At 35.7% G+C, this 18,564-nt stretch overlaps 5 protein-coding genes across 6 annotated transcripts; 2 read left to right on the forward strand and 3 right to left on the reverse strand.

Moving 5' to 3' along the window:
• The first annotated feature begins 106 nt into the window (after positions 1–106).
• Positions 107–7,942, forward strand: Polr3H (RNA polymerase III subunit H). 2 transcript variants are annotated; one of them, XM_008201334.3, is made up of 5 exons: positions 107–311; positions 358–541; positions 589–842; positions 898–949; positions 7,421–7,942. In XM_008201334.3, the coding sequence occupies exons 1-4, from the start codon at positions 201–203 to the stop codon at positions 946–948; spliced, it is 600 nt and encodes a 199-aa protein (XP_008199556.1). In that variant the 5' UTR covers positions 107–200; the 3' UTR covers position 949; positions 7,421–7,942. The 2 variants fall into 2 exon arrangements, with proteins under 2 accessions (XP_008199556.1, XP_971430.1); XM_966337.4 differs by having other exon boundaries at positions 113–311; positions 7,449–7,942.
• On the reverse strand, positions 991–8,087 carry LOC660141 (uncharacterized protein). The gene is made up of 5 exons (XM_064359969.1): positions 7,443–8,087; positions 3,695–3,986; positions 3,448–3,643; positions 1,474–1,622; positions 991–1,421 (listed from the first exon to the last, which is right to left on the reverse strand). The coding sequence occupies exons 1-5, from the start codon at positions 8,085–8,087 to the stop codon at positions 1,273–1,275; spliced, it is 1,431 nt and encodes a 476-aa protein (XP_064216039.1). The 3' UTR covers positions 991–1,272.
• A 2,612-nt stretch (positions 8,088–10,699) lies between these two features.
• On the reverse strand, positions 10,700–12,141 carry Dph1 (Diphthamide biosynthesis 1). Its single transcript, XM_966458.5, has 2 exons — positions 11,994–12,141; positions 10,700–11,946 (listed from the first exon to the last, which is right to left on the reverse strand). The coding sequence occupies exons 1-2, from the start codon at positions 12,006–12,008 to the stop codon at positions 10,735–10,737; spliced, it is 1,227 nt and encodes a 408-aa protein (XP_971551.3). The 5' UTR covers positions 12,009–12,141; the 3' UTR covers positions 10,700–10,734.
• A 21-nt stretch (positions 12,142–12,162) lies between these two features.
• On the reverse strand, positions 12,163–15,732 carry Arpc1 (Actin-related protein 2/3 complex, subunit 1). The gene is made up of 3 exons (XM_015978006.2): positions 15,513–15,732; positions 15,130–15,460; positions 12,163–12,950 (listed from the first exon to the last, which is right to left on the reverse strand). The coding sequence occupies exons 1-3, from the start codon at positions 15,583–15,585 to the stop codon at positions 12,227–12,229; spliced, it is 1,128 nt and encodes a 375-aa protein (XP_015833492.2). The 5' UTR covers positions 15,586–15,732; the 3' UTR covers positions 12,163–12,226.
• A 416-nt stretch (positions 15,733–16,148) lies between these two features.
• LOC103314695 (zinc finger protein 142) lies at positions 16,149–17,798 on the forward strand. Its single transcript, XM_008201337.2, has one exon. The coding sequence runs from the start codon at positions 16,149–16,151 to the stop codon at positions 17,796–17,798; it is 1,650 nt and encodes a 549-aa protein (XP_008199559.1).
• The last annotated feature ends 766 nt before the right edge of the window (positions 17,799–18,564 follow it).

An 18,564-nucleotide genomic window follows, 5' to 3' on the forward strand; every position in this document is an offset into this window, starting at 1 on the left:
AATCCCACGGTAAATTGTTACCAAATTCGGGTTTCTTATTGTAATAACTTTGCGAAATTAATTTTAAAAACTCTGGAAAATACGTTAGTTTATTTGGGTTTATAGATTGGTACCACTATTCCATGTGTTTTCGGCGCGTCCTGTGCAACACAACCTCAAAATTTCACGAAGCTGTTAACAAGTTTAACAATTGTTAAACGATGTTTATAGTGGCTGAAATGAAAAATGTGACCCGAATACCCCCCGAACTGTTCAACTTGAAACTAAACGACGCCATAGCCGGAGAATTAAACAAAAAACTAGCAAACAAGGTGAGATTAGAAGCACATTTCAGCCCCTTTTAACCCCCAGTTTAAGGTAGTCCTCAACGTTGGTTTGTGTATAGCTTTATACGACATTACCAGTCTCCAAGAATCGTTTATATTTCCCGGTGATGGGGCTTCACACACTAGAGTCAGCTTCAGGTACATCGTTTTTCGCCCCTTTATTGAGGAGATTCTCGTGGGGAAAATCAGGAGTTGCAGTCAGGAAGGGGTTCACGGTACGACAATTATATTGTGAAATGTTAAATATGATTGCGAATTTTAGTGACTCTTGGTTTCTTTGACGATATTTTGATCCCTCCCAGTGCCCTTCAGCACCCTTCAAAGTTTAACGAAACTGAACAAGCATGGGTGTGGGAGTATGACACAGGAGACGGGTGCAAACATGACCTTTTCATGGATGCTGGTGAAACGATCAAATTTCGCGTAACTGCGGAGTTTTTTAATGAGACTTGCCCCACTGGTAGTTTACAAGAAACACAAGACAAGTCCGAAAATAAAGTGCCGTATAGTTTAACTGTAAGAAAAAAACTTGGGTTTGTATGACTTGATTAAAATTATTTGTTTGTCACAGGGGAGCATAAATGAGCCAGGTTTGGGATTGTTGTCTTGGTGGGATAATTAAGGTAATTAATTTTATGGAAGGGATATAAAGTATGAACGTGTGTAAAATATCATTCTGATTTACTTGCGAAACATATTCTCATTATTTACACCACATTAACTAAATTAAAACTAGGGAAAAGTCGAATCAAACACGAGACAAGGTGACGAACGATACCGAATTAAACCGTAAAATCACAGCTTTCTTGATCAGTAACACATTGTGTGGCGCCATCTGTTGTTATTTTTCTGTCAATTTGTGATTGGTCAAGAAAGCCGTGTGTAAAATAATCGAGTGTTATTGCACAATCTAGTATCAAATATAACAAGTGGACAAGTGGTTCACTTATTCTATAACGAGGCAACGCGGAAGATGTTCTCTCAAATAATCGAAAAGTTCTTTTGATGCCCCTGGACAATTTGTTAATTCTAATTCTCTCATATGTCGTAACTGAATCAGACTTGATAAACCACTAGAAGTCAATAATGGACACCCTGAAATTTCGAATTCAGTTATTTATGTCATTATTTGTGGTATGTGGCAGACCTGCTAACGATAGTATTTGCAAATTTCTCATTCCGCATAAATGCTGAAGTCCAAAGTCTCGAATTTGTGAACACCAGCGCAGATAGAGTGCAGATAGAGACAACATTGTTGAAATGTAACCAATGCCAATGTCGGTGATGTGAACACATCTGTGAAATAAAGCGAATAAAGCGGATTGCGTTTTGATCAGTGGCCACCAGTTATTGCAACTTTAAAAAATACATTAAACACAATGCAAGTGTTTCTGCTAAAAGTATTTTTTACTATATCTCAAAAACTAATAATCGCATAGGAATCACGGTGTGTTGCTTTATATTTAATGTTTTTTTCCACACAAGTGAATTTTTTCAGAATTTTTTACCCTCCCTTATAGAGTTATTTATAAAAATATTAAGATCAGTATTAATAGTAATTAATACTAGTAATTAATATCAGTAATATCAGTAAAAATAAACATAAACTAATGGAAATTTTATTATTTATAGTGTTATCCTGAAACAAGGTTTTGGACAAAAAATTGATAATAAGCTTAATCTACCACCGCAGCATGTATTTAAATATTTTTTAATTAAAAATTAAAAAATAAAAAATTGGGAAAAATTACTTTTAGGATTTTTTGCACAAAATAACATCTTAAAATGCTTAAGAAATAATTAATTAATACAGATTGGAGTTTTATGAGGTTAAAACTTACTTTAATTAGGAAGCAAAAAATATTGGAAAAACAGAAATTACGTGTTAAAATCTGGTATTTTCCGATATATTTTTTTAATTCCTACATCAGGAATAATAAAAACATATTTTTTATTGTAAAACATTCTATTACAAAAACAAACAAAACGAAATATCTTTTGTAAAAAATTTTCTTGTTGAAAAAAATTGTTATTTATTGTATAAGGGTCTTAGATGTATTTTATCTCCGTAAAGATTTAAACTCGAGAAGTAAATTCGAGCGTTTAATTAAGGGGATAAAAAAAGAAGTTAATTAATCGTTTAACTTAAATATTGTTTTAAATTTGCTGGTGTAAAATTGGTTCGTTTTCTGTAAGAATTTCTTTCAACCAAAAAATGAACTCACTGTATCTATTTTTTATAAAAAAAAATTACACTACTTTAAACATTACAACATTAAAAAGTAATTTAGTCTGCAACTAGCATTTTTCCCTAGAAAGTAGAAGATACTGAAAATGAGAAACACTAATAATTGAAACACACAGTCTAAAATAAAAAATCAATATACTCGTATTAAGAGACTGAAATGCTAAAATGCTTACAAGCTGAATTAAAAAAATAAAAAAATAGTGAAATTGAATTCTATACACGGTGATTCAAAAGTACCGTACAATTTCTTGGGTGCTGAATTAAAAGTTCCTATGACAAAAAATTGTTTGAACCCTCTTTCACGAGATTTAGGTCTTCAAACTTAAATTTTTAAGTTAATTTTTGTTTCATATCATACTTTTTGACTTTCGTTAGCGAGCTCTTGCAACATTAAACAAATACAAATTAAAAAAAACAACAATTAATGTATAATGATGTGCAAAACAATTAAAAACTTGTAATTTCAACAATAAATTAAATTCAATAACCTAGAAAACAAAAGAGCAATAATCGATACCGTTGCTAAGGAAAACAAATTAAAAAATATATACTCTTTCAAATTAAATGATATCTCATCAGGCTGTGGAAATTTGAATTTAAGTTGGTTATACAGTTATTTTTAGTGTTTCATATATTTAATTAATTTGAAATATAAGGAATTGTAGAAATTTTTTTAAAAAATTCACAGGCACAGGGAGAAATATAAAGTGTTGAATAGCAAACGCTGAATTTTGTGTGGTTCTTAGTTTTAGAGATATAGAGATATACTTTTAATAAATGAATTTTTAGCTTAAAGTAAGGTAATTTTTGTCGTAATTATCTAGTTTTGCGTTGTGTTTAAATGAAATTGTGGCTTATAATTTGTTTGGTTACCGATCGAGTGTAAGCTCTTCTAATTGGTTGAGATCGCACGCGATATACTCCAAGGCAGCATCGGTGATTCGAGGACACCACGACAAGTCGAGCGATCTCAATTTTTGTAAATTCTCAGCTATGAGTTCGACGCCGTCGTCGGTGATTTTGCTGCATCCGGAGAGGCTGAGGACCGTTAGATTCGGGAGAGAATGAACTGCAAATTGATTTTTTAAAATTGTTTTTTTTTTCAATGAGAGTATGTTACCAATATTTACAACTCCGTGATTGGTGATTTCCCAACACGAGTGCAGTCTGAGGATATTGAGTGAGTTGCTTTGTTTTGGCGAAAAGTAACCTAAAGCGGCGTCCGTGACATGGTAGGCCTGGAGGGAGAATTCGTACAATGCAGGGAGGAGTTGAGCCACAGCGCCTACAGCTTCATCGGCAACATTTATACAGTCACTTAGTGTCAAAGAGACGATTCTAGGATTCAGACAGGCCCATAAACCAGCCTCCGTTATTTCATTACAGCCTGCTAGTTCCAATTCGTAGAGCGCCTGGAATACAGAGTTTTCGGTTTAAAACACTGAGAATTCGGACTGAAATCGTTGGTTTATTATGGAAATTTTATCGATCTGAGAAAGTTAAATAGCGTAGCATTTCGACACGACATTTTTTTAACGTAAAGAAATTATTTAGTAAAATGTAATAAGTTGGAAAAGTTTTAATTAGTGTTGAGTGTTGGAGTTTTATTTTTCCAGATAATGAAACAAATAACTTTTTCTTGATTTGCATTTGAAGAGAATTTATTGCATTGTTTGCTCGTAATTAAGGAGATAGTTTCATGGTTAACAAATCGATCCTAGGCTAATTTACGAGAGAATTACTCGAATCACTGGAACAAAAACAAAACTACAAAAGGCTGTTTCCGTTTTTCTCACCTAGCAACAGCTTCAACTGATGTACAATCTTTCACCCTTAAATCGAAGCTCGCGTCTCTTATTTCCGATACCTACCCAAAGGTCAAAAGGTAAACAATATAATGACCTTTGAAATGCTGTGAACAAACAGCTTCCGTACCGTAAAAGAACTAATGGTTTATTATCTCACATAAATTGGGAATAAGAGTCTTGTGTCGCTCTAAGCTCGTGATTTAAAGGATTTCACAAAGTAATTCAGCCCTTTCCGACCTCAATGGTTCGGATAATTATATTTTATAGCATCTTTGTGTGCTAATTGATAATTTCTGCGCTAATCCGATTTTCCACTGTTTTAACCCCGAAATCAAAATCAATACAATGTTGTGTCGATAAAGATAAATGGTTCAGCGGGCTTTCGAGGAAAAAAATGTTATTAATGACGTCGAGACGTCGTCGATTTTTATTAAAATGCTGCGGACGATATTGTTATTTGGACGCAAAATTTTTCGCTGCTTTCATATTACGTCAATGTGATTACATAGTCTATAATGGACAAAAATAAATGTAGACGATACAGTAGTAGAAAAAAAGGGACACAATTAACGCATAACCATATACAAAAACGTAATAAATTATGAGGAAAACTATTGTAGAGACTTGACCTTTACTGTTATTTCCTTAAAACGTTGTACATAGAATTAATACTACGGACCCCAAACAATGCAACATTGTTCAAATTTGGATGTAACTAGAGCGAAAAATAACATTTTAATTGATGACACACTTGTAAATTCATTTGTTTTTCTACCTATTAAAAAATAAAAAAAATATGTGCAACATTTGTTTAGTAGTATTTCTTAGAACTAAATTTTAAATTTAAATGAAGTTTGGTTGTTTTTGATTAAAGGATAATAAACATAATAATTAACAAAAAAATAAATTACAAATTTAACAAATTGTACTAACAAATTGTAATTTTTTGTAATTAAATTACAAAACATCATCATGGTTGGGTTCATCTTTTCAATTTAATAAGTTTCAAAAGTAAAATTTTTGTAAAAATACAACTGAAAAAGAGCTAAAAATTTTATTTACCGTTTTCTGTAGTTTTGTCACATTGTTCTTATTAATTTTTTTGCTGGAACTGTTTTGTATACAGAGTGAGTCTACTAAAAGTAGTTCCAAAACTAGTAATTATTTTTAGAAACCAGCGCAGCGTTTGGTGTTAATATTGTTTATATATTTTTTTCTCTCTATGCATTAATTAATATTGAATCGCTGAAAAGTAATATATTTTTTAATAATGTCAATAACAGCGGATTCTCATACATACAGAGTGTTCAAAAACTGGCGCACTAACTCATTGGTACGATGTTGCGAAATATGTGTAAAAATCTTAAAAAATTCCCAGTCATATTTTAAAAAATCTGGACCTACAAACTTATTTTGTTATCTTTTTCAGTTTTCATTATTTTTTAATATTTCTATGTTTCACACTAAATAATCGTTCGATGAATAAATATTTTTATATTTTACTGTCAGTATTGAGCAGTTTTTTTAAATTTAAAAACATTAAAATTAAAAACAACAATTTTTCCTAATAACTTTTTTTCAAAACGTTTTAGTTTTTGAGTTAAAATTATTTTAAAATAATTAATAAAATTATTTTCACATTTTTTACACGCCATTGGAAGCAAAGTTACCTAGTCGACTAGGTTATTTATTATTATTTTTCTTTGTTGGAGCATTTCATAAAAGGCTCGTCTATTTGTAGGGGGAAAAATGATTTAAAAAAATGCGATTTTGAAAAAATGGTACATAGAAAAAGTGTTTGTCTTGATGAGTTCTACCACTGGTTAAAATTAATGTACTCGTTTTGCTTCATTTTTCTGCCATATACCATTAAGTTAGTGGGCCGGTTTTTTAAAAACATTTTAAAAAAATGTCGAAGGGTACTATAATTATAAATTCAAGTGATTGCTTTGTGCTTTGCAAAATCCAAAAATCGCCGTAGTAGGTTGGCATGAAAAAAAAATAACTCTAAAAAAATTTTTCTTCAAAAATGAGCAAATTTTTTGAGTTTTTAAAGTTCTCTCTACAACGAACCCTCTGTATAGCGGACACGGACAAAAAAATCCCCAATTACTATGATATTAAACATCTTACAACTGACAGACCGGAAGAACGAACATATTTTGTAGAAATGGATAAAAAATTCTATACCGAAAATCCAAAATTAAATATTGATGAGTGTCTAAATTTTTTTGTTAGAAAAACCTGTTAAAAAGATTGATTAAGACGATTGTGATAAGGGGAAAACTTGGCTTAGAACCATAGTAAATTCATGCTGTCTGAATAATTTGAACCTGTTAAAAAATAGCTGAAATTATGTGTCTGTAAAAAATTATTATAAAAAGCAAGGCTCCTAAAAGCAACCACACAAAAATTGAAGATTTCAAGTAAAAAATCTGTTTTTTTTTTAATAATTTTAATTTTATCTTGAAAAGATTTTAGTTAATTTATTTAAAATTGTCCACCTCTCACCAGTGGTTACCTCTCCACAACGGACAATTAAAGATTCTTCACCGGTGTCCGTTGTTTAGAGGTTTTTTGTAATTAGTTTTTTTCGTAAGGTACGTAGTTTAGACACAAAATGCTTGATTCCTTACTTTTGCCTAACCCTGTATGAGCGTCGTTTGTTTCAGAATGTCATTACAAATACATCTTTTTCAGCGACTTAACAAACAGTTCTTAATTTAGTTATCTATTTAAAATTATTTTCAACGTTGAATGTCTCCCTAATTATCGTTGGAACTTATTAAAAAAATATCTGGTCTGAACTAATTTAAAAGTTTAAAAATTCGATTGTTTGTTTTTTAATAAATAAATTCAGATGTGATGAATCAAATTGTAATTGAAAATTGTAATAGAAAAATCAGTAGCTTTGAACTAGCGTTACTCGTTTACTTTTTGTAAGTGAACAATGAACATCGATTAGACTTTGGTGTGAATGACCAAAAAATGAGCGTGTTTGGTGTTTGTGTATAAGAAATAAACTAATCGAAAAAAAGGTGTATGTAACCCTGGACTAACCTGCAGATGGTCAAGCAGCGACTCGAGTCCCCGATCGGTGATGCTCGAACACCTCAAACTCAACGTATGTATATGTTTCGAAGCTAACGGAAACGAATTAATAAGATCGAGCGCATCTTCATCGGAAGCCCCCATCAGACACAAATTATGAAACCCCCTCCTCAGCAGCGACGAGTACAACCTGGAGCGCTCGTTCCCTTGCGCCGCCCTCATCTCCCGGCACTGCAGCACGGGCACCAGCCCCGTCCAAAACCTCGGCGACCTGTACAACACGTCCCTCCACCTAGTGCACACCTGCGCCAGCACGCACCGCTCGCACGGACTGAAATACAGGAAAAACCTGGCGAGGAACTTGTCGTCGACCACCAGCTGCTCCCAGGGCATGTAGGTCGGGGGCGGCCGGGGGCGGCGGCCCGGCTTGGGGCCCCCGCGGCCGGGCAACAGCCGCGAGGGCTTCTCGGGGGCGGCCACGGCCGCCGCGCTCCCGCCGCCGCCGCCGCCGCAAAACACGTTGGTGACGCGCTCCATGACGCTGCCCCCTTTGGTCGAGTGGTGCTTGCTGCCGCGGAGGCCCAGGCCGTTGATGCGTTTGGAGAGCTCCGCCGAGGCGCGCTCCACCACCCCCTGGGCCGATATCGACGACATGATGTGTAAGGGGTGCACTCACGAGGGCATCGCGATCACTGCACCACTCGATACGGTCGCGTTCACCCTCGCTGCTGATGGACCGATCAATACGGGAGAAAACGGGGGTGAGTGCCGACAAACGGCGAAAACGAACGGATAAATTCGGAGGGACAAAGCGTTGCGTAACTTGATTTGCACTGTCTTTGGATTTATCTGAATTAATTATTATTAATGTGATAATTGCTAGCGTAAATCGTGGACAAGAGTGCTTCGAATATTTTATGAACGTATGTCTTGAATACTAACTCCAGTTTTCATAAATTACGTTATTAAAGAAATTAATAAACGTTTATTAGAAAATTAAAACCATTTTTTTATGATAAGTAGCACTAAACAATAAACAAAGAATACAACAACATTAATAAAAATAAATTGTTTTTTTTTGTATAGGAACTATTAGAGTTTAGAGAATTGGTAAGGAATCTTATTTCTTTATTTTGAGCAAACATTGTTTAATAATAGTGGGAAAAAATCATTTTTCTACTAAAAATGAAGCAATTTTTCCCACAGTCTCTCCAAAAGTTTAATAAAACAAGGGTTACCATAATTTGACTACACAAACTGAACTAAAAATCATGTTTAAATTTTTCGCAATACCTACCGTAAAAGAGCGACCTCAGAAATTTGTAGTTGACCAGCAGAGTGACTATTTAGTAAAAAAAAGGGTTGCTTACTTAACATTTTTTGTATTATTTTCCTATTTTAAAATTCATTTTCTTTTTTTTTTGTCTGTGTCAAGGTAACTTTATAAAATCGGTTTTTATTCCATAAATATTTGCTCAAAGACCTTGTTCGTTGGCTTTGCAAAATTACAAGGTGAGTCTGCTAAAAGTATTTTTTTTTTCTCAAAAACTATGAATCATACAGAGATTAGTGTTTGCTATTAAATAAATAAATACATACTTAATTTTTTTTCTCCATGCAGGTGAAGTTTTCCAGAATTTTTCCCCAATTCTTTATAACTAAAATTGAATTGAAAGTACTAACATATTCTTAATCGAAATTTAATAATTTCTAGTGTTATACTAAAACAAAAAATTTACAAAAAGCCCAAAAATTACATTATAAAATGTAATCTCAATAACAAGAAGCTTTATGTAGCGATTATAATGAGCTTCAGTATGTATAATAAATACATATTCTAGTATAATAACATAGTAATGCTATGAACAATTTCCAATCAAATTTTAACGCGCCAAAGCTTATTTCGAAAAACACATTTTTTTTTTCATGAAATTAAGTTTTAATTAATTCGTACATATAAAGAATCGCATAATTAGCCACATTTTTTAACATATTTTTTTGTACAAAACAACATCAATTAACGTCATTTGTTTTAGAATGATGTTAGGAAAATGCAATCAACAACACCGATACGAACTCAGTTACAAAATTTGAAAAATTAGAGTCTTCCCTAGTTTATTCACCCCTTCAAAAATTACAAAGTTTTTAGGTAGTGATTATGTGATTAAGTTAGATAGAATCATATCCATTCAGTCTCTTGATAGAACACATGGAAATTGTTTCTGAAAAACTGTAATTTGCGGCTATTACTTAAACAGTGATTAGTTTGCCAACTCCTGTCATGGGTTTCATAAAGTTCTGTGAAACACTTTATATTTTTTTGTGCCGCGGCTTAGTATTAATTAATTTTAATTAGAAGGAATTATAGAAAACTTCTGAAAAAATAACATTTATAGAGAAAAAATAAAGTATTTCATAGCAAACGCTAAATTCTGTCTGATTATTAGTTGAGGAGACACAGTAAAAATATGCTTTTAACTTTTATACAAAATATCCTAAATTTCACCTTCCAAAAAATAAAAGTATGGACTTTTAGGTGGGTAAAAACCACGATAAAAAAAATCTTTTAACGCAAATGAGTAAGTTTTAATAAAATGCATTTAATTTAATAATTAAATTTCTAATCCAAGTGGTCTGTAGTTTTGTAAATTAACAATCTCGTGAATCCTGATGGTGTCTTCCAGTGTTGCCAGCATAATTTCCTAATCATAGGCTACCTCGTTCAGAAATCAAATTGAACGCACATTAAATGTCAAAATACCTACGAAAACACTAAACTTCCGTTTTAATAAAAAAAAATAATAAACGGAAAAAAGGAGCAGTGTTTTACTCATGATACCTCATCCATTTAAATTGTGTGGATTCGATTATCATTTCTCAGTTGCTTATCAACCGTTTATTCCGGTCTAGTTAAGGGTTATTATAACTTTTTATTCTTTTATACGGGAATGATTTCAGCGTACAAAATAAAGTAAATACAATATTAAAAATTATTATTAAAATTAAAAATTATAAAATATAAAATTATTAAAAAAATTCCGTATTGTTATTCCAAGAACATAATAGGTTTATCAAATTCCATACAATTTTGTTTACAAATGTGTGACAATCTCAGTGGGTCGGCCAATTTTGTCGCAGCCAACTGAGCTTTGAAATATTTTAAATAAACAACAAAATGTTACGTCTTATTAGGAATGAATGTCCTACTTTAATAAGATGAGAACGGGGACTCGGATTTTTTTTAATGATGATGAGAAAAAATCAGATTCGTAATTAAAATAAAACATTTATTTCTACCCTACTAAGGACATTTGCCACAGCATTTATCAATCTTATCAGCATCAGGCTTGTGGTTGGGGGTCCAGGGCCCCAGACTGGCATTTGCGTAAAAGTCCATTGGATAGCTAGCTCCCTCTTTATGCCACTCAGCATCCCCTAAAGCCACCGCCATTTCATACGGTGTTAGAAAAGGCTTCGAAAAAGCAAGCCCCCAATCAATCGAAAGCCTTGGACATGCAATTTGAACAAAAGCATCGCAACTAAATAAATCTAACTTTTTCGGAAAAATCTCAGACAGTAAAATCACGACTGCATTTTTCCCCAACTCTTCTAACCGTCGTTTCAAATAATCGACAACTTTGGGGCTCCCTTGCCGCCCCAAAGTCCCCATAATAACGCCATACAATTGCGCCTCTTTGGCTTTCATCACACTCTCTTTGCGATTTTTCTCCATCAAAGCGTGCTCGTAATATTCCCTTGTGAATTTTTTATCGTACGGATCGTATCGGTAAGCTTGCAATTTCGGATTTGCGATCATCGCAGCCTCGAGATGAAACCTACCATCCCCTAAGTAAATTATAACGTCGCAGCAGCGTAACACAGGGGCAGTGCACCCCAGAATCTCGCCGGGCGATAAAGGCTTGAACTGCGGTATCGAAACGTCAAAACCCACCTCTTTTAGCTTCTCTGCCACGCTTTGTAAAGTCGTGACGAATTGAATTGTGCTCACAAGTCCCACTTTTGTCGAAATGGGGAAATTTAGCTTCACAGTTTCGATGAAATGCCCCGGATCGATTTTTATATCAACGAAAATGTACAACACTTTAATCCCACTCGTCTGATCGATTGGGATAAGACAACTGTGCCCGTAGTGTATCAACAGCTCAACCCCCAAAGCTTTAGCCGTCAGATCGTCAATGCAGCAAGCCCCATACGTGACATCCCCCATAATCACCGAATCAGCCCCCGTGAACTCTTTGATAATATCAGCGAGGGTTGTGGCGAACAGCAACAGCCCCTCGGGCATCTGTAAGGCGACAGTTTGCGCTTGCAGCTCCCTAATCCGCCAGATTGTTTTATGCACTTCGAAGTTGTAGTTTTTGGGGAGGGATTCAATCGCAGCGTTGAGTTTCGTATCCTGGAGGATTGACTGAGGGATTTTTGTCATTTTCTTCGCCCCGAAAACCTTACGTGCGGGCTTTGCCCGCACCACAATAGCCGAGTCCCCCGACGCCTGTTGATATTAATTGTTATGTAACGCAACCAGGGGTGTTTACGCACCATTTCTGAAGTCATTTCATGAATGACATTGCGTTGTTTTGGAGGAAAAATGGTTAAATTATTACAATTATTGTGATAACAAGTAAGGTTATGTGACTGGTACCACACTGACGTGAACAAATTGCACCAAACAAATCTAGTCACTAGATTCAGATTCAAATGTCACAAAACTTTACTAACTTGTTTTATTAAAAAACACGTGTGATACATTTAATTAAATGAAAAATGCGTATTCAGGCGATTTTGAGCCCTTGTATGGCCTTCTCGAGCGAGTTGAGGTCCCAAATGACCAGTTGCCCGTCCAGCCCTGAGGTGCTCATCTTGGTGGCGTTGCCCTTGGTGCCCCCATAGATGCAGACACAAGTGATGGCATTCTGGTGGATTGAATCCAAGTTTGTGTCCGAAGTCTCGCTCCTCGCCTGCTTATCCAACGAGTGGAACATCCTCATAGCGGTAAGCCCCCCTGACTCCTTCTTTTGCGACGTATCCAACTTTGCGGTAAAGACCAGCTGGCCATTGTCGTTCAAAGTGTACAAAACCGGGATACAGCTGTGGCCCGCGGCCACGATTGATTTATTGGTGATCCAAGTGCAGCTCAAAAAGGGTAAAAATTCGGTTCGTAATTTAAAAACTGCGTTGCCTCGTGTGGCATCGGCCACGTTGATGGTCGAGTCGTGGGCCACCCAGCACACTTTGTTACCATCGGGGGAGAAGCTCACGCTTTGGACCCATCCGCCTCCGGCATTGGAGTTGGCGAATTCGGCCAAGAGGTGGCCTAGGGGCATTTTGGAGCCCCAAGGGGTGGGTTCGGGGGTCTTTTCGATGTCTTTGATGTAAGCCGAGAAAATGCGGACTTTGAAATCGGTGGATCCGGCGACTAGAAGCACGTTGTTTGGGTGCCAGTCCAGGGTGGTCACTGTGGACCTGATTGGCTTTTTGATGTGCTTGGACACCCACCTAGAGATTACGAAATGTTTAAATAATATATAGACATATCGGGTGACTAAATAGTAAAAAAATTATTGGCAACACTGACTTATTGGCCTTCCTATTAGTTTGTTACACAGAGCAGGGTTGTCAGGAGGTCGAGGGGTTTTTTAATTATTTTTTTTCTGCAAAATCTAGGTATTTAAAAAATCCAGAAATTGTTTTTTGCAATTCGCCTTATATGAATTCAACATTTCAATTCTTTTTAAATAATTCAAATTTAAAAATACAAGAAAAAAGATCAATTGGCAACACTGATTTTCCTGTTAGTCCTGTCTAGGGGTTTTTTCAGTTTTTTTCTGCAAAATCTCGGGCTTTTAAAAAATTTAGAACTTATTTTTTTGTTTGTTATTGACGTTATTGTATTCAGGGTTTCAGGTTTGAATACTTTTCAAATTATTCACATTTTAATGTAAAAAAAACGGAAAAAATTGAAGAAAACAAACATATCTCATTTCAGTTCTTAGTAGAATTTTGTACAAGCGTATTTGCATTTTTCGGAGAGAAATACAGCACAAATAGAGAATTTCTGTATAAGAAAGGAATTCTGTGTTAAACTGAATCCCAATGACAAATTTTGAGCCAAGAAAACCCACCAATTCAAAGAGAAAAATTATTATGAAAATGTACAGTTGTCGCTAAAGGTTAGGAAGATTATTGTAATTAGCGAAATTTTTGAACAAGAAAATAAGTAATTCCTATTAACGAAAGTGTCTCTTAACCAAGTGTTATAAATTAATATACCTTTGGCATTTTTCTACGCAATTCTCCCTATTTCTCTTTTCAGTTACAATTCAGAATACCTAATATAAAAAAAATGTTAAAGGTCTTTTACATTTATCACTACAGAGAGCCTCAGCGAGTTGATGAAGTCCATTATTGACCTTTAAGGGTCGCTTTATAGAAACGTCATTAATTTAATCCTCAATTAAATGCGTGATTAAATAATCACGTGACCAAAATGAACCAATTTGATTGGTCTATCGCGTTGTTAACTTTTAACAACGCAATTAACTTTAACTGAGCTTTCTACCGGGTGCTCAAAAACTGGCGCACCAACTCAATGGAGTGTGGTAAAGCATTGCTTACATATAAAGGTAAAAATAATAAAAAAATTCTTTGCATTAAAGTTATTGATAAATAATGAATTTTAAATAAATGATATGTGGCAACGTTGTCTAACAGTTGTGATCGTAATAGAATTTGATCAACAATACAAATATATTATTTTTGAAACGGTTTCCTAGGAAATAATTCCCAGCGTTGTCACATCTACAAACTGTGATTTTTTTGATGAATTTTTATTTTTTTAAATAAAAAAAACTGCTAAAGTCTGATGGGAAATTTAAAAATAGTTATTCATCGTTGTGTTAGGGAACGATTACTTAGTGTGAAACATAAAAACATTAAAAAATAATGAAAACTGAAGAAAATAACAAAATAAGTTTGTAGCTCCAGATATTTTAAAATATCACTTTAGGAATTTTTTCAAGATTTTTCCCGTGATTTACACATGCTTCTCAACAACGTACCACTGAGTTGGTGCGCCAGTTTTTGAGCACCCTGTATAAACCGGCCCTGAATGTTAAAAAATTTAATATTTTTTCCAAAAGCCATAGATACTGAAATTATTTTCATGTGTACAGGCTGTTTGAAAATTAATTACAATACTAACTTGGTTTTTTTAATGGAACAGCCTTTACAGAAATTTATTTTTTGATTTACTTTTAGTTTTAAGATTTTTTTTTAATTATTGCAATGAAAAAAGAAGTTATTAAAAGGTAAATAATAAAACCATCTAAAGTAAATTTTTTCTTGAAGTTCAAAATTTTGAGAAACTAAGACCCGTTTTAAAAAAAGCGAAATTAAAATTTAAATCCTAATTAAACAAATGCCAATTAAGATGTCATTTAAGTTGCGATTAAAACGTTACGTAAACCTGCTCTAAACCTCACATACTCACAACCTTAATGTGTTAAATTTATAGATGCAATTCATCTTTATCAGAAACTAGAAAACGCGTCACTGTAGAAAACGCAGTAGAAATTCTTTTGGTCTTTTATTTAAAAAAATTATTTGATAATCAAAGTTGCTACAAAATATTTTTCTCGATATAACAAAAGCAAATATAGAAAATCTCTTTACTCACCAGTCGTTTTCGGACTCGAAATAACACACAGAGATGAGTCTCGCGCCCGACCCTACGGCAAATTTATTCTCATTGGGGGACCACTTGACACAAGTCGCCGCCCGATTAATCCGCAAAAGCACCAAAGTTGGCTTCCATTTCTTGTCTTTATCCAGTGTCCACACGTATGCGTTACGATCAGCCGCACACGTAACGATACGGTTGGTGTTGGGCCCCCAATCAATGCCCATGACACGAAGATCGTGTTGGTTCAACACATCGAGGGGCTTCCAATCAGAACCACTCCGTTGGTAGATGTGCACTTCATGGTTATTGGGTGAAATGGCAATTTCTAGAAGAGAAAACAGTTTAACGACTTGAAGCCCCAATTTGGGGTTACTTACGAGTCTTGTCTTTGTTCCAGGCGTGACAAGTGATGGGGCTCACCACTGTCCCGAAACGGTGCTGTTCGGTCATTTTGTAAGAGAAACTAACCCTGTTTTCACACAATTCGCGGACTCTGGTCAGTCTACGCGAATTTTAATCGGAGTCAAGCTATTTTTGATAAGGGAAAGCCCCCAGATGAGTAACCGGGTGCGGTTAGTTTTTTTGACAGTTGCGGCAGTGTTGCCAGTCCAACAAAATCTAAAGGTGCCATATTTGAATTAATATTTTCTCTCGGATTGTGTGAACATGGCTGTAATGTTCATGGTGCCAGCACCATTTTTGGTGCTGTCTTCACCGACATAATTTCATATGCATTTGTGCCTAATTGTAACAATTTTTGTAATTCAAAAAGTTCTGAGGGATTTTTCAATTTTTTTAGGGATTTTGTCCCAATTAACCTAGTGGGCGTGGGAGTAATTAACAGCTGATTGTCAAACCTGTCAACAATCACATCTGATAAAAGTGTGAAAAGTTGGGTGAAAAAATGGTGAAAGTGCGTTGTTTCCGAGTTAGAACATTAAGCGAGCCACTGTGATGGAAAACCGTACGAAATAGCACCAGTTTCATTCAAAAATTGATTGAATTATGTAAGAATGGAAAGTGTGGAGGAGCCCCCTTGCACGTGTCAAGTGTGCGGGTTTGTGATACCACCAAGTCAGCTGAGCCACCACTATGAAAAATGCCACAATTCGCGCGAATTCAACTGTGACCGGAACCCCCCTGAAGCCTACTTTTGTACTTACTGCAACTACCATACCCCGTTTAAAGTCACCCTATACCATCACGTGAAACAAACGCATATCAGCAGGACCGACTCACTTGATTGCAATTTCAAGACACACACTTGTAGCGTTTGCAAGTTTCAAACGTCTTCGATTGTGTTTTTGCTGAAGCACGGGCTCGAAAACGACGAATGTGGCCAGGTATTGGACAAATCGTTTCGTTGCAATCAGTGTAACTACAAGTCACTTCGCAAGGCTACGTTGAAACGCCACGTTCAGATAGTCCACGCCACTGGCGACCCCCGCTTGCACCCTTGCAGTTTTTGCCCCTACAGAGCGCACACTAAAAGCACCCTCAAAGACCACATCAAGTTCAGACACACGCCCCCTGAGGACATCCAATGGTTCAAGTGCGAGTTTTGTTTGCACCAATCAAAAAGCAATCGCGAGCTCAAAGCCCACTTTGTGACCAAACACGCGGCGCCTGACCAGGTCACGTGGCACCAGTGCAGCCAATGCGACTACAAGACGAAACAAAAGCAGCTCTTGCGCTCCCACACCTACTACAACCACACCGCGTCCGACGAGATCAAGTGGTTCAGGTGCGAACACTGCGAATACCAGACGAAGTACAAGCACAACTTGCGCTTGCACGTGACTCGGAGACATCCAGCTGCGTTAAATGTGACGCAACAGTGGTTCAAATGCGAACAGTGCGATTTTAAAGCACGAACCAATTTCCATCTAATGGACCACATCAACGTGCAACACTCGGCAGGCGATGACAAGTCACTAATGTGTGACTTATGCTCCTTTAAAACCAATCACAAGTATTACATGGATCGGCACAAGTCAACGCACGAAATCAAGTGGCATCAGTGCCAGAAGTGCGACTACAAAACCAGGGTCAAAATGTGTCTCTCGCAACATATCTACAATAAACACACCGAACTCGAGGTGAAATACTACCAGTGCGAGTTCTGTTCGTACAAGACGCGGAACGGGGCCAAGCTGCAGCCCCACGTCGTGGAAAACCACTCGGACTCGAAGGAGGTGTTCTTCAAGTGCGAGCATTGCAACTACAAGACGAAGTTGAAGGGGCTGATGAAGTCGCACACGATTCGCAAACATGCGCCCCCTGACGAGATCAAGTGGTTTAGCTGCGAGCAGTGCGATTATAAAGCGCGGATTAAGTTTAATTTGACGCAACATATCAAGTCACACCACTCGAATGTGAAGGAGTTTGGGTGCCCGTTGTGTGCGTTTAAGACCAATCGGAAGTATTACTTGAAGCGGCATCACTTGCTGATCCACGCCAGGCCGGATGAGATCAAATGGGTCAAGTGTGATTACTGTGATTATATGTCGAAGGAGAGTCGCAGGCTGAAGGGGCACATTAAGAGTAAACATTCGGGGGTGGAGAATAAGGATGTAAAGTGGTTCAGATGTGATAAGTGCGATTTTATTACGAAAAGGCAACGCGTTTTGGAGAGGCATGAGAGTAATAAGCATGGAAATTGAGTGGAAGGGCTTCCGTTTTTGCGATCTCGAATGTTCTAATTATTAGCGAAAGTTGATGTTTATTGTGGATTATCCGTACTTTTTATATGCTTTAGTAACAAGAGTACTAGGATTCTTAGGGCCTTGTAAGTTGTCTAAGGGTCCTAGACATCAAATAATGCCTGTGGTTATATACAATGTTTTGTGTCCCACCTTAAATTAATATTTTAGAAGAATTATGGATGGATTATCCTGATTGGGTGAAACATACATTAATATTGTAGTGATAGGATATTTTTCCTTGTGTGTCAGAGTACAGAGTGCAATTTTATGATATTTAGCTAGTTTGTTTATTATTGGTTATTTATGAAATTTTGTATTGTGTCAGAAGCTGTTTTGTTATTAAATATTTTCGTATTGAAACATTTTATTTACAAGCAGATTGTGTGACTTTTGATTTTGATTCCCATTATATTATTAATTTTCAACTGATAATTTTGGGCTTGTTGAGAGCGTTTTTTGACGAATTTGTAGCTAGTAGTGTCCAAAAAGAAAAAATGTTGTTATTTAAGTCTTTACTAAGTGGTTTTGTCGACTTTTGTTATAAAATATTACAAAAAAAAAACCGTTTTTAATTCAAAAACGTGCTTAAATGCTTGTAAGAAGGCAAAAATAACACCGATCTAGACGTGATTTTGTGAATTTTTGCCCTGTCACTTATGAAATTTTGCGAAATAATTATTTTTGGCAGAAAAATGTGCCTTAAAAAAATAAAAATTGAAAATTT

Source organism: Tribolium castaneum, chromosome 1 (genome assembly GCF_031307605.1).
Source record: "Tribolium castaneum strain GA2 chromosome 1, icTriCast1.1, whole genome shotgun sequence".
Taxonomy (NCBI): Eukaryota; Metazoa; Arthropoda; class Insecta; order Coleoptera; family Tenebrionidae; genus Tribolium; species Tribolium castaneum.